Source organism: Panthera leo, chromosome D3 (genome assembly GCF_018350215.1).
Source record: "Panthera leo isolate Ple1 chromosome D3, P.leo_Ple1_pat1.1, whole genome shotgun sequence".
Taxonomy (NCBI): domain Eukaryota; kingdom Metazoa; phylum Chordata; class Mammalia; order Carnivora; family Felidae; genus Panthera; species Panthera leo.
In genome coordinates, this window is record NC_056690.1 from 56,313,073 (window position 1) to 56,325,634 (window position 12,562).

The 12,562-nt window shown below is 40.2% G+C and overlaps 1 protein-coding gene across 24 annotated transcripts in view; it reads left to right on the forward strand.

Annotated features, from left to right (window-relative positions):
- DTNA (dystrobrevin alpha) overlaps window positions 1-12,562 on the forward strand; it is a 354,755-nt gene that overhangs the window by 265,048 nt on the left and 77,145 nt on the right. For all 24 annotated transcript variants that reach the window (XM_042909764.1, XM_042909771.1, XM_042909773.1 and 21 more), the window contains 2 exons: window positions 5,008-5,093; window positions 12,316-12,470. In XM_042909764.1, the coding sequence (XP_042765698.1) occupies window positions 5,008-5,093; window positions 12,316-12,470 (241 nt within the window). The remainder of the gene's footprint in view (window positions 1-5,007; window positions 5,094-12,315; window positions 12,471-12,562) is intronic.

The window sequence follows — 12,562 nt, forward strand, 5'->3', positions numbered from 1 at the left end:
TTGAGGTCATGAAAAAAGCCCAGTGTAATGGTTAGTCACTTTTTATTATGATGAATGAGTCAAACCTTAAAGTAATGTATGTTTTTAAGACACTCTACAAATCTCTGTATATATTTTAACTAAAGGGTGTTTTGTTATTTCCATTTTTTAATATTTTTAAAATGTTTATTTATTTATTTTGAAGGGGGGAGGGTAGGAGGGTGAGAGAGAGAGAGAATCCCAAGAAGGCTCCATCCTGCCAGCACAGACCCCAACATGGAGCTCAATCTCATGAACCATGAGATCATGACCTGAGCTGAAAACAAGAGTCAGATGCTTAAATAACTGAGCCACCCAGGCACCCCTCTTGTTTCCATTTTAATTGGTTACCTCTTAGGAAAATTTGGAAGTTTTCAGAGTGAAAAAACAAAGTATAAGGGAAATAAAAGATTTAAGGAAACCTTGATTTATAAAGCAATTTCAGTTTGCACTTTTGCTAATTTTCTGATTGTCTTAAATACCTTTCAAGGTGTTAATTACGCACCAGCATAGCAATTTAATTGGGTAGTTTTTGACCTCAAGCTAAATAGGAAAGTAAAGTTTGTATTGGCAAAAGCTTCCGGCTGATTGGCCTAAAAAAATAGAATATATTCCATTCTGCTAAAAACCAAATAGTGGGAAAAAAAGAGGAAAGCGTGTATTATGCATTGTGTTCCTGCTCTACATTAAAAGGGAAAATATGAAAATAAAATTTTTACTTTAAAAGTACAATTTTTTAAACAAAAAATGATAGGCCAATAGTGCATTTCACTTTAAAGTTTTTGCTGTACCTTCTACACTACCAATCAGTCAACTGCACTAGCAACTTTTCTCCACCAAGAATGGCTCATTGTCAGTCTTGTCATTGATTCGAAGGCCCAGCCCACCCATCAATTGGACGGTTCTGATAGATACACTGTATACTGCATGCAGTATTCGCAAACATACCTGGCTCTGCTCTTTCTTTAGATGGCGATTAGAACTGCACGTGGGGAAACGTGGGTGGCTCAGTCAGTTAAGCGTCTGACTTCAGCTCAAGTCATGATCTCAAGGTCCTTGAGTTCTGTGCTGACAGCTCAGAGCCTAGAGCCTGCTTTGGATTCTGTATCTCCCTCTCTCTCTGCCCGTCCCCGGCTCATGCTCTGTCTTTCTTTCAAAAATAAGTAAACATAATTTTTTTTTTTTTTTTAAAAAGGCACACATGAAGTTGGAGATGTGCTGCCATAGCTCTTAGTACAAACAAAAGCATAGACTTTTTCTAGCACTCTTCCTAGTGTTGCCGTTCCAAGGCTGTTTGGCCTGCAGCATTAGGGACAATCTACGTTTTTCATCCTCAGTACACTTTGGCAGGTCTTCTTCCGGAATTGTGGCCGACGGCCAACATTCCATATGGGCAGTTTTACTGCTTTACTCCTAGAGGCATTGCATGTGCAGACTCACTTTGGAACAATATGCTGCTTTCCTGCTGGTTTGCACTAGACTCCTGGGAGTTTCCTGTTATCCATCCTCCTGAGCTTGACTTTCCACTTCCTAGATACTTAAGGGATTTCCCGATCTGTTTGTGAATCACACGGCCCCGTTAGGGATGATTCCTGATCAGCACAACTCTTGTACTTCTCCCCTCGGGGTGCACCGATGTCTCCCTACTCCTTACTTGCATTGTTAACGCCACTTTCTCTCTCTCTCTCTCTCTCTCTCTCTCTCTCTCTCTCACACACACACACACACACACACACACACAGGACCCTGATCCCAAGATGAGTTTAAGTAATGGCCCTCGGTGTGGAATCTTGTCAAACGTCTTTAGAAAATCTCTCTCCCCAACCCTTTTCTTCATCCTGTTTTATCTACTGAAAATGTTCTTTAAAAAGATCCATTTGTATTTAAGTCCTTGGTGTGTCCCCCTTTTCCATTGTGACATCATTCGTCTCCACTCACTCCTTAAATTCCTTCAAGATTTATCCACTGCTAGGGCTGAGCAAGGTCTAAATTCACCCAATATTGGTGTGCTTATGGAGATCTACATTCCTGCATACCCCCCGAATCCTTCTTTGTGACCAGGGTCACCTTTGCAATATGGCACAGTGGCTTGCATAACAATACATTCCAGTGGCCTAATTTCACCCTTGAGTTCCTGCAAAACTCTCATTGAGCTGCCCTCCACTTGGTGATTTATCTAGATTTATTGTGTCAATTTGGCAGAACAGCTCTGATACAACCACTCCTGGATGTAATAGCATTAATCTTGCATTTCCAAGAACAATACAGAACTGGCGATCTCCCTAGGATCTTCTTCATTAAAAGCTAAGGCTTAAGAATTCATCTGTGAGCTATCATCATTTCATCCTGTGGAGAACTCTCTGTTCCATCATTATCTGTGGTCTATCCTCTTTCTTGAGTTAAATTGTTCTCTCTGATTCATTGAAAGAAACTTGTATTGCTCTTGAAATCTCACATATAATGCTCCTCAATTTCTCTGCATTTTGGAGAAAACCTTATCATTGGCATTTCTCCTGTTCTTCCACATTTTGTAGATTTCCCTGTTCTCATAATTTGAACCATGTTTCAGCTTAGGAAAGGGAACTAATGATTTCCTAGAATAAATTTTTGATACTTCAAGTTATCCATGCAGTTGGGAATACGATGCACATGGAATAATTCTGAATGAGGTTTATTTTTGACAAAAGCATCGTATTTTTATTACAGCTACCTGCTCCCAAATTAGCAAACAACTAAATGAGTGGCCATTTGAAATTCTAGGGGCACCTATCATAAAGATTAATAGTCATTAATTAATATAAGAAATATATTGTTCACTAATTATGGGGGAGACGAAGTACAAGGCTGTAGGAATTCAACTAATTGAGAAGACATATATGGTCTCTGCCCCCAGGAATCTCACAGTGTGGGGTCAAATTACATGCAGATATGTAAATAAACAAAGGTCACTCAGTGTGATAGGTGCCAAATAGTAAGTAGAAGTGGAGGGAAGAGCATTTGCCTGCACATCCAGGGGAAAAGCTGTTTTCAGAGCAAATGGAGTGATGATATATGGAGCTGAGTCTTTGATGAACAGGTGACAGAGTCCTGGGCAAATGTGGTAGGAAGGGCAGGGGCATTAAACATGGGACTATGGAGTGAGGTTCAACAGAAATGGTAGCAGGGAAGACTGGAGAACACAGATAAACTTGTAATCATAGCCTGTAGGCAAACGGAAGCAATTAGAGTTTTAAATAATGAAATAATATCATCAGGGTGCCTGGGTGGCTCAGTTGATTGAGCATCCGACTTCGGCTCAGGTCACAATCTCTCCGTTTGTGGGTTCGAGCCCCACGTTGGACTCTGTGCTGCCAGCTCAGAGCCTGGAGCCTGCTTCGGATTCCATGATTCCCTCTCTCTCAGCACTGCCCCCCACCCCTCCGCTCGCATACTGTCTCTCTCTCTTTTCTCTCTCAAAAGTAAACATAAAAAAAAAATAATACGGTCGATTTTGTGATGTGAGTGTGCAAGCACAGAGATCATTTAAGAAATTATTACAGTGTTCCAGCAAGAGCTGATAAAGCAATGGCAGTTGGAATGGAAAGCAGGGAATGGCCTTAGTGTACAGTTCAGACGTGTATTTGAGTCCCTCACACATTTCAGGTGGTGGTGAATTAAGGAAGAGAACAAAGTCAAGGTTAACCCCTTCCCCAGAGTTCATTTTTGGGTAACTAGGTGCATGGTGAGTCTGACAACCAGAAGAGGGACTAACAACCAGAAGCAGATAGTAGTGGGTTGGTCTGAGTATTATGGGAGGGCTTTGTAAGGATAACGAGCTCTACTTTGAACATACTTAGTTTGACATGAGGTATCCAATAACTAATTACACAGATCTGGTGCTTAGGCTTAGAAATATAAACGGGAGAGCAAACAGCATAGGGCTCAGTCACTTTCACATTCTGGCTGGCTGTATTTGAGGTACTTACTATGCTAAGAATGACAGCAGCAAGGATGAATAACATCATCTATCTCTGGAGTCTAATAAGGAACAAAGACACAATTGTTTATTGCACCTTATTCCTCTAAAATGGCATATATACGGATCTTAGTCATATAAATGATTTATTCTATATATTAAACCCTTGTCAGTACTGACTTTACTTACGTTTAAGCCACATTATTATTTAAAATAACTCTGTTGATCATTCTTAAGAGGAGCAACTATCAAAGAAATGAGTTACTAATGTGATACACTTTCTGATTCCAAGGATACAAGAACGAACGGTTTATCCCAGCTGCAAAATCATTTAGCTGAAATATTATACTTCTTACAGTGTGCCCTTTATATCACAGTTTGTGAAGGACAAGTCAGTTACACTTCCTGAATCGATGAAGATTTGGCAGCTCTAATGTCAATTTGGTAGAAGGAGCTCAAACAGAGCTCTTACTTTGGCCCCTTTAAAATATCAACTCTCTTCGGAAAGTAAATGTATCACACAAACACAGCTTGTGGGTAGGAAATGATGGGTGAAGAAAAAAAAGGTGTGATGGAAAAATCCCCATAGTTACTCTAATAAAATTCAGGAATTCTCCTACCAAATTTTTTTTTTCCTGAAACCATGTTTAATTAAATTATGGAGACTGTGGAATCATCATGCATAAAATTATTTTATGAAACCCCAAGTGAAAATCATGTTCTGTAATTGTAATCCATGGCTAAATAGTACATATCCCTCTAGCTGCCAGCTCATGCTTTGAACAAGTGACATAGACAAAGAATAACTTGAAGATTCTGCTCTCTCTTGAAAAAATGAAACATTGAATAGTCAGCTTTTCAGAAACTTGTGTTCAATTGTATTCATGGTCTTTTCTAAAATGGTTATGTTCACATAATGTATGCAGCTACGGTGTCCTATGATTTCTACAGAACAGAAAATGTCAAATCGCATTACTGGAAGTTCTCCAAATGACATCTTTTTTTTTTTTTTTTTTTTTTCTGTTATTAAACAGGGAAGGCCATGGTAAAATTTCAGTATTTGCTGTCAAAATGGCTTTAGCCACGTTGTGTGGAGGGAAGATCATGGACAAATTAAGATGTAAGTTATTCTTTGTGTCTCTCTTCGCCGATCCCTCCCGTATACCATTCTCCTTTCCCCATTTCCTCTGTGTCCTGCCACCCACTTTGACTTTCCTCATTCTACGAGAGCTACTTGAGATACAATCTTCATGGATCTTTGCATTGTGTCAAAGAAATATTTTCATATTAGGTAAATGTTAATGATATTAATATTTTCCTTCTACTTATGGATTAGTATGTTACAACCTGTTGACTATCACCCACTAGGCTTTTTGTAATATTAAAGTAAGATATATACTCTTTCAAGTTGATTGTACTGTGCTGCCTCACAGGTATAAGTCCATCGTCACAGGGACATGAAGACCATGTCAGGAAGCCTTCTTTTTTTAGGTAATCCAAAGCCAAGACTCCTGGCACATTTCCTCATTTTTCTCAGCCGGTGCTGTTCAAGTCACTGGGAATTCCGAAGGTTCCAAAATAGACATTGCCAGGGTTACAGGCATAAGAATCACACAGAGACGCTATAGACTGAGAATTAACTGGATTCCAATAAAAACGTGATAGCTAGGGTGCATCAAGTGATTGTGGGCCTTTTATGTACATTTTGTCACTAAATGTGGTAGTTTTTTAACCAAGAAAACACAGGCATTTTGTTTGCTTTAGGTAAAGAAGCTGAGACTCGGGTAGAATGAAGTCATTATAGCTGAGATGGCACCAGGATTTGAACGTGACTTTTTTTTTTCTCTAGTGGTTCTGAAATTTGTGGATCTATAGAATCATCTGGAGAGCTTTTTAAACTACAGATTTCTGGGTACCACTCCCAGAGTTTTTGATTCAGAAGACCGAAGGTGGGACGAGGGGGCAAGAATTTTCATTTCTAACTATTTTTAAGTGATGCAGTGTTTAAAAGAAAAATTTCCACTTAACCCCTTTCCCTTACCTGAAATATTATGAGTTTGGGCTGTAATGCTGTGTGGGAAAGGAGCACTGTCATGGAACCGGGAACCCCAGCTTGCAAGCCCAGCCATGTGACTAATTTGCTGAGTTATTCTGTGGACATTACCTCACTTCTTTAGTCCTCAGCTTCCATCTCTGTCCCAAACTTGGGAATTTTGTTAGACACCTGGAGGTTCCCTCCCAGCTCTAATCATCTGTGATTCGCCGCCTCCAGGCTCTTTTCTCACCTGCTGCCTGTCAGCTTTTGAGTGTGATCTCTTGCTTCTTGAGGCACCAAGACTGAAAAATGAAGGAAGATACAGAAATAAAAAAAAAAAATCCTCTGGAATTTCCCCAGACATGCTGCACAGCAGAGTTCTGTCATTGGGCCAGTAGATAAGTGGTGGAAGGCACATGGAAACCCCACAACCACACATCTCCCCTCACCCTGGGAACCTCCTTTCATGGACGAGCCAAGTGAAGTAAGGATTCAGAGAAGCCCAAGCAGACCTGACAAGGGAGAGTTTAGTTTCTCTTTAGTTATCCCGAAAGAGATTTTGAAAATTAAAAACTATCTGCCTCAGTGCTTAATTGAGGATAGTAGTGAAATGAGAAGGTGATGGGACCAATGTCCTTTTAAAAAAAAAAAAAAAAAAATTTTTTTTAATGTTTATTTATTTTTGAGACAGAGAGAGACACAGCATGAGCAGGGAAGGCGCAGAGAGAGAGAGGGAGACACAGAATGTGAAGCAGGCTCCAGGCTCTGAGCTGTCAGCACAGAGCCCGACGCAGGGCTCGAACTCACGAACTGTGAGATCGTGACCTGAGCCGAAGTGGGACGCTTAACCAACTGAGCCACCCAGGCTCCCCCCAATGTCCTTTTTTGAAGCATAGCTCTAGAGTAATCCAGGAAGCATTTCCTTCGGGGTTCGGCTGAGAGGAGAAAGTTTAGCGAAATGAACCAGGGCAGAGGAAAAAATCTTGAAGGCCTTGCCTGATGATCTCATGTCATGATTGGCCACTTATGCTGAGGACATCAGATACTTTTTTTTTAAGTCTTGAGAAACATTTCCAAATACTTACTCAATGTTATATTAATAGGCACATAGACAAAAAGATTCCATATTAAAACACGTTTGAGGAACTTAACTAAGAGAACCAGTTTTCTGACCTTCCTTGGGGTCCTTGGGGCCTTGCATGAATCAGGCTAATTAATGCTGTGCCAGCAAGGTTCACAGTGCTGTCCATCTCTCCATTCAGGCTTCCTCAGTGTCAGATTTTGTCCCTCTGCTGGGGGAAAAAGGATACTGCAATCTCAAGAGTCCCATCTCACGCCAGAGGCCCCCAGCCCCCAGTGTGGCATCAGAAACCAGTTGCTACACCAGTTACTGGTAACAAGAAAGGGGTGCCCATGATGGTGAGGGAGGAGCCCACCTCTGCCCCCTGGGCTGGGAAAGACCTCTGCTTTCCCTTCTTAGCCTGGGAAGAAACTTGGGGCCAATAAAGACAAAGGGAATGGTCGTTAGGTAAACAAGCAACCTGTGTCTGCAGAGTTAAGCTCAAGGTAACTAAGTTTCTGAGCAGATCTTCACCAAGTGTCAAAACCCGGCACATCCAGGAATTCAAAGCAAACAATGTAATTGCTAGGGTGCTTTCTCCTCACCCCACCATCAGTGAGCAAAGCATGCATGCTATCTGTGGCCAAAGTAAATCCTTTTCAGCACAGTGAAAGAAGTTAAACACATGAGTCTCACTGGGAGTAAACTATGTTCTCCAGTCTGCGGAAATAAGTTTCGGTGTCACAACTTCTGTAGAACCACAAAAACAGAGAGTGCGATCTTGAGATATATCACATTGCCCTCTCCCAGAGCAGTGGACCTGAATCACAGCCTAATATGCCTCCAGCTCTGGGGCTCAGGAGTCACTCTTTGTGTACTTAATCCCAGGAAGGTTTTAGTGGTATTCTGGTTAGTCGATTGAGAGCACTTTGATAAAAACAATTTAACTGAAAGCAGTTTGGTTGGAAGAATCTCTCCAAAATGTTAATAGTCAAAAATGCATATCTTGAGTCACCGATATTTTTAATTTCAGTGGTAACTATTAACTAAATATGCAAATATAGGCAAATCTGCCCGTAGACCACAGTGGCTGACTCTTGCCGAGCAGGATTCTGTTTTCTCTGGTCTTCTTTTGCCGGCTTCGGCTGCACTTAATGATAAAACAGGCGAAGTAATGATTTTCTGCATTGCTTTTGTCAAAAAGAAAAAATCAAATGAAAGGATATGGAATTTCTCAGGATTTGAGGGTTTTTGTTTTCCCTTCTTTAAGTTCTAATTCGCTTCAGCCAATAGGCCAGCTGTGCTTGTCTGGCAATTTTTCTGTTTTTGTGCATAGGGATGAAGGATATTTAGTTTGTTCCAACTAGCCCCTGCCGGTGAGTGTGGGGCAAGAGTAATTGCTGAAAACAAATTAGGAATTTGAGAAAGCAAAAAGCAGAAAACAGAAAATTTTCAACTGAATTTTTCAAAGTGCTTTAAAATGCATTAGAAAGGACAACAACTCCATGTTGCATCACCATTTCCAGTGCTCAGGGCCACCAGGAACCAATTGTGCAGGGTGTCCACTGCGTGCCTCCGAGCTGCTTAGAGTGTGAGGGCGCCCCCTGCAGCCATAGCACACACGGACCTAAACGTAAACTTGACGGAATAAAATACCTGTTTCTGTCAAATTGTTCTTGGTCCAGTTATAAGCTATTGTTGTCATGAGTTGGAGCACCTGTTTATGCTTCTTTCTCGGGGCTCCCAGATAGTCCTAAGAACCATAAAGAATTCTGAATTTAATGCCATTAACCTAGAAAATCAGGTGCTGTTCTAAAGCTTCTGAGGAGGGCTTGTTTGGTTTTGTTTAAAAGACCAGCATTATAGCAAACACCGTGGATTTGTTGAGTTTCTATAACGGAACTGGTTGTTTTGCCTCCACACCTACCTCCACGGTAATATTTCTGACTCACTGGCCTGCCTTAAGTCTTTAGTATCTCCCCAACATCTCCTGGACACCACCTAAATTCCTTAGAAGAGGCTAGAAGCTCTTCATATCTCTGCCTCATCTCCCACCGAGCCCTTATGTGCACCCAAGGCCCCTTGACAACGAACTGCTTGCAGAGCTTGAGTGCATCATGCTTGAGCATGCCTGTGCACATCCTGGTGCTATTTCCTAAAACTTCACTGGCCCCTGATTGTCCTTTATACTTGGCCTAGAAGCCACCTCTATCACCTAAGAAGACCTAAAAGTCACCTGTGAAAGGAAGTCTTCCCTGACCCACTCCTCACTCTGGAAACCCTCTTTGAACCCTTGCTGCCTCCTGTACACCCTACTGTTCTGGTATTCACGCCACCGTGTTACAATTTATGATGTCATATGATGCACTATGTAAGCATGTCTCTGTATCCCCAGGGGACTGGGACCTCCTAGAGGTCAAAATCTATGCCCTGTCACTGACCAATTCACAAAATTGGAATATGGCCAGTAGGCTAGATAATATTAGATAAGATTAGCGTATCAATGTTACATATACTGAAGTGGATAACTACACTGTAATCCAGGATCAACACGCTATGGCCCATCAGCTAAGAATAGTTTTCCCATTTTTAAAGGGTTGTATAAAGTACAAAGAGGAATGTGTGACAGAGACCATGTGTGGTCCACAAAACCTAAAATATTACTATCTGGCCCTTTACCAAAAAAGTTTGCTAACCCTTGCTGTAGTCTCATAAAAGGACATACCCTTATTCTTAGGGAGGACCCACGGCCGTGTTCAGAGGTAAAGGCCATGATATATGCAAATTAGTCTCAATTCAGAAAACGTGTTTGTACATACATATGTACACACGGACAAGTAGATGTAGACAGATGATAGATGGATAGATAGATGATAGAATGATAAAATAAATGGAATAAAGTGTTAATAGATGAATCTGGATAAAGGGTATGTGAGTGTCCTTTGGAGTACTCTTATTCTTGCAATTTTTTGTTAAGTTTGATACCATTTAAAAATAAAATTTTGTTTTAATTCACTAAAAAAATAAATACAAAAAAAGAACTATGTCCTGATATTTCTGTACCTTCATTACTTAGCACAATTTTACACATTTAGTATGTGCTAAGTGAATTTTAGTTGAATGAATCAATGAATGTAAATTCTTCTAATCTATTATTGTATGTATCTAAATCACAGTGGTGATTTAGAGTATGATTGGGAACATTACAGAGCAATCCCATTGGGGAGGCAGTGTCTAAGCATATTAAGTAAATGACAGAAAAAACGTGAAAAGAAATCAATAGTAAAAGTAGCTAACATTTCTGTACTGCATACTAGGGGCCAAGCACTATTCTGTGTCTTTTACATCTGCATGCTTTTCATCCATTAACTAATTTAATCTTTGAAGTAGCCTTATATTTTATTACATATACATATATTACATATTATCAGCATATTGCATAGTATATATGGCTATATACATATGTGTGTGTATATATATATATATATATATATATATATAGTCATATAACAATATATATATAAAACAGAAAGCCCAGGACTCAGGTACACACATATCATTTTGATAGCTTCCTCAGAGTTCCCTCGTTTATTTTTAAAAACCAGAGTGGCCATTAACAGCCACGTCCCATTAATCCCAGTGACCTAGCCCTAGTTCGGCTATTGCTTAGCAAAACTTCATCAGCACAAAGGAGTTTCATATGAGCTTCAAGTTTGTGAAAGGTCAGTGTTGGTACTCCTTCTGCCTTTGCTCTAGTTAGAAATGTTGTCTAAATTTTTTCAGTGGGAGATTTGAAAGGCCTAGGCTACTTTTCAAAACTGTGTCCTGCCCTAGAAATAAAGCCCAAAAGATGGTCAGGATGTCCCAATTGTAGTTAACCAACCTGTCTAAAAACACACAAGGTGTCAGCTCCTACGCTCCTATAAGAAAGTCCACTTACTTTTCCTGGGTTTCCTTTTCCCTCTTTTTATTGGAATTCTTGAGCTTCTATATATGGGATTACATAAGAGTGTTTTGCTTTGGGCAACTTTTTTTCTTTTCTTTCTTTCTTTTGCTTTTTTTTTTTTTTTTTTTAATCCGTTAAAATGAAACATAAGAGAGAAAATTCACCAAGTTAACAGTTGTGAAGGCGAATGAAAACAACATTAATTTTGTTGCTTGGGTGAATTTTCTTTAGCCTCATAATTGATAAACTATTTGAAACAGTAGAAATCCTTTAGAACTGGAGTATTTGAAGGAAATGAGCGCCAATTCACACCCTCAAAACATAATCCAGCTAAAGCCTGTAATGTGCTTCACATCTGACTGCAGTGTAAAAACCATGTCCCCACACTGCATTTTGACCTTGAGACACTAAGCCCAAACTGAACAGAGGCAGCATCTTGAATTTACAACAGTTTGTCCCAACAGCTGTACCCTCCTAGTCACAGCCTCGCACAGTGACAAACTACGATAGCAGACGCTTTCATGACCATAGTGACTTCCACAGAGGAATTACAAAGTACCTTGAGAAATTATGCCATTAATATCACTAAGTGCCCGTAGTGGCAGAAGCAGAAGAACAGAGGTTCAATGAAGACACGGGCTCTGTCTGGGACTCTGACTTTACCTCATTGATCTTCCCCAAGGCCAGGCTTCCCCTCCACTGCGTGAGTCAAAAGACCCTTCCCTGTAAATCAAGTACGTACCTTCCACCTAGCACACTGTGATTTATAGAAAGTTTTCTGCTTCTGTGGGAAGTTAATCAAGTGTTTTCATTATGTTCTTATCCCCATTGCATCTTTCATTTTTCAGTACCCTAAACCAAAACTCAAAGGTTTTTGTGATAATATAGATGGGCAAATAGCTAGCTAGATACATACGTACATACCCCATTGTTGTAGAAAATGTTCATTGTGTGTTTCAATGAGGTCAGCAGATTCCTCACATATACAAAAATTCCTTCCATTGAGTGATGTATGAGTTGATAATTGACCTTAAAATAAAAATGGGATATTCTCTGTCTTATCAAAATATGCTAATTTTATCCAACACAATGCTGTGTTCCAGAATCCGCTACCTAAAAGACACCAAAGGAAACACAATGCCAGGAATACTTCAGCATAACAATTAACCTTTATGTTACTCTTTCATAAAAAAATTACTTACTCTGCTACATTTTCGGTTATTTGCAGCAGATATGGTGCACTGAAACAGCGGGGAATATTTAAGTGATGAATAAATATCTTTCCTTTTCCCTGCCGTCAGATATTTTCTCAATGATTTCTGACTCCAGTGGGGTGATGGTTTATGGACGATATGATCAGTTCCTGCGGGAAGTTCTCAAACTACCCACGGCGGTTTTTGAAGGTCCTTCATTTGGTTACACAGAACAGTCAGCTAGATCCTGTTTCTCTCAACAGGTAGGTGGGGGGTGGGGGGGAGGGGTCAGGGGGAAGGACATGTTAAAGGAAATATCTCTCAAACAGTAGTTTTTCTTCTGTATGTTCCTCCA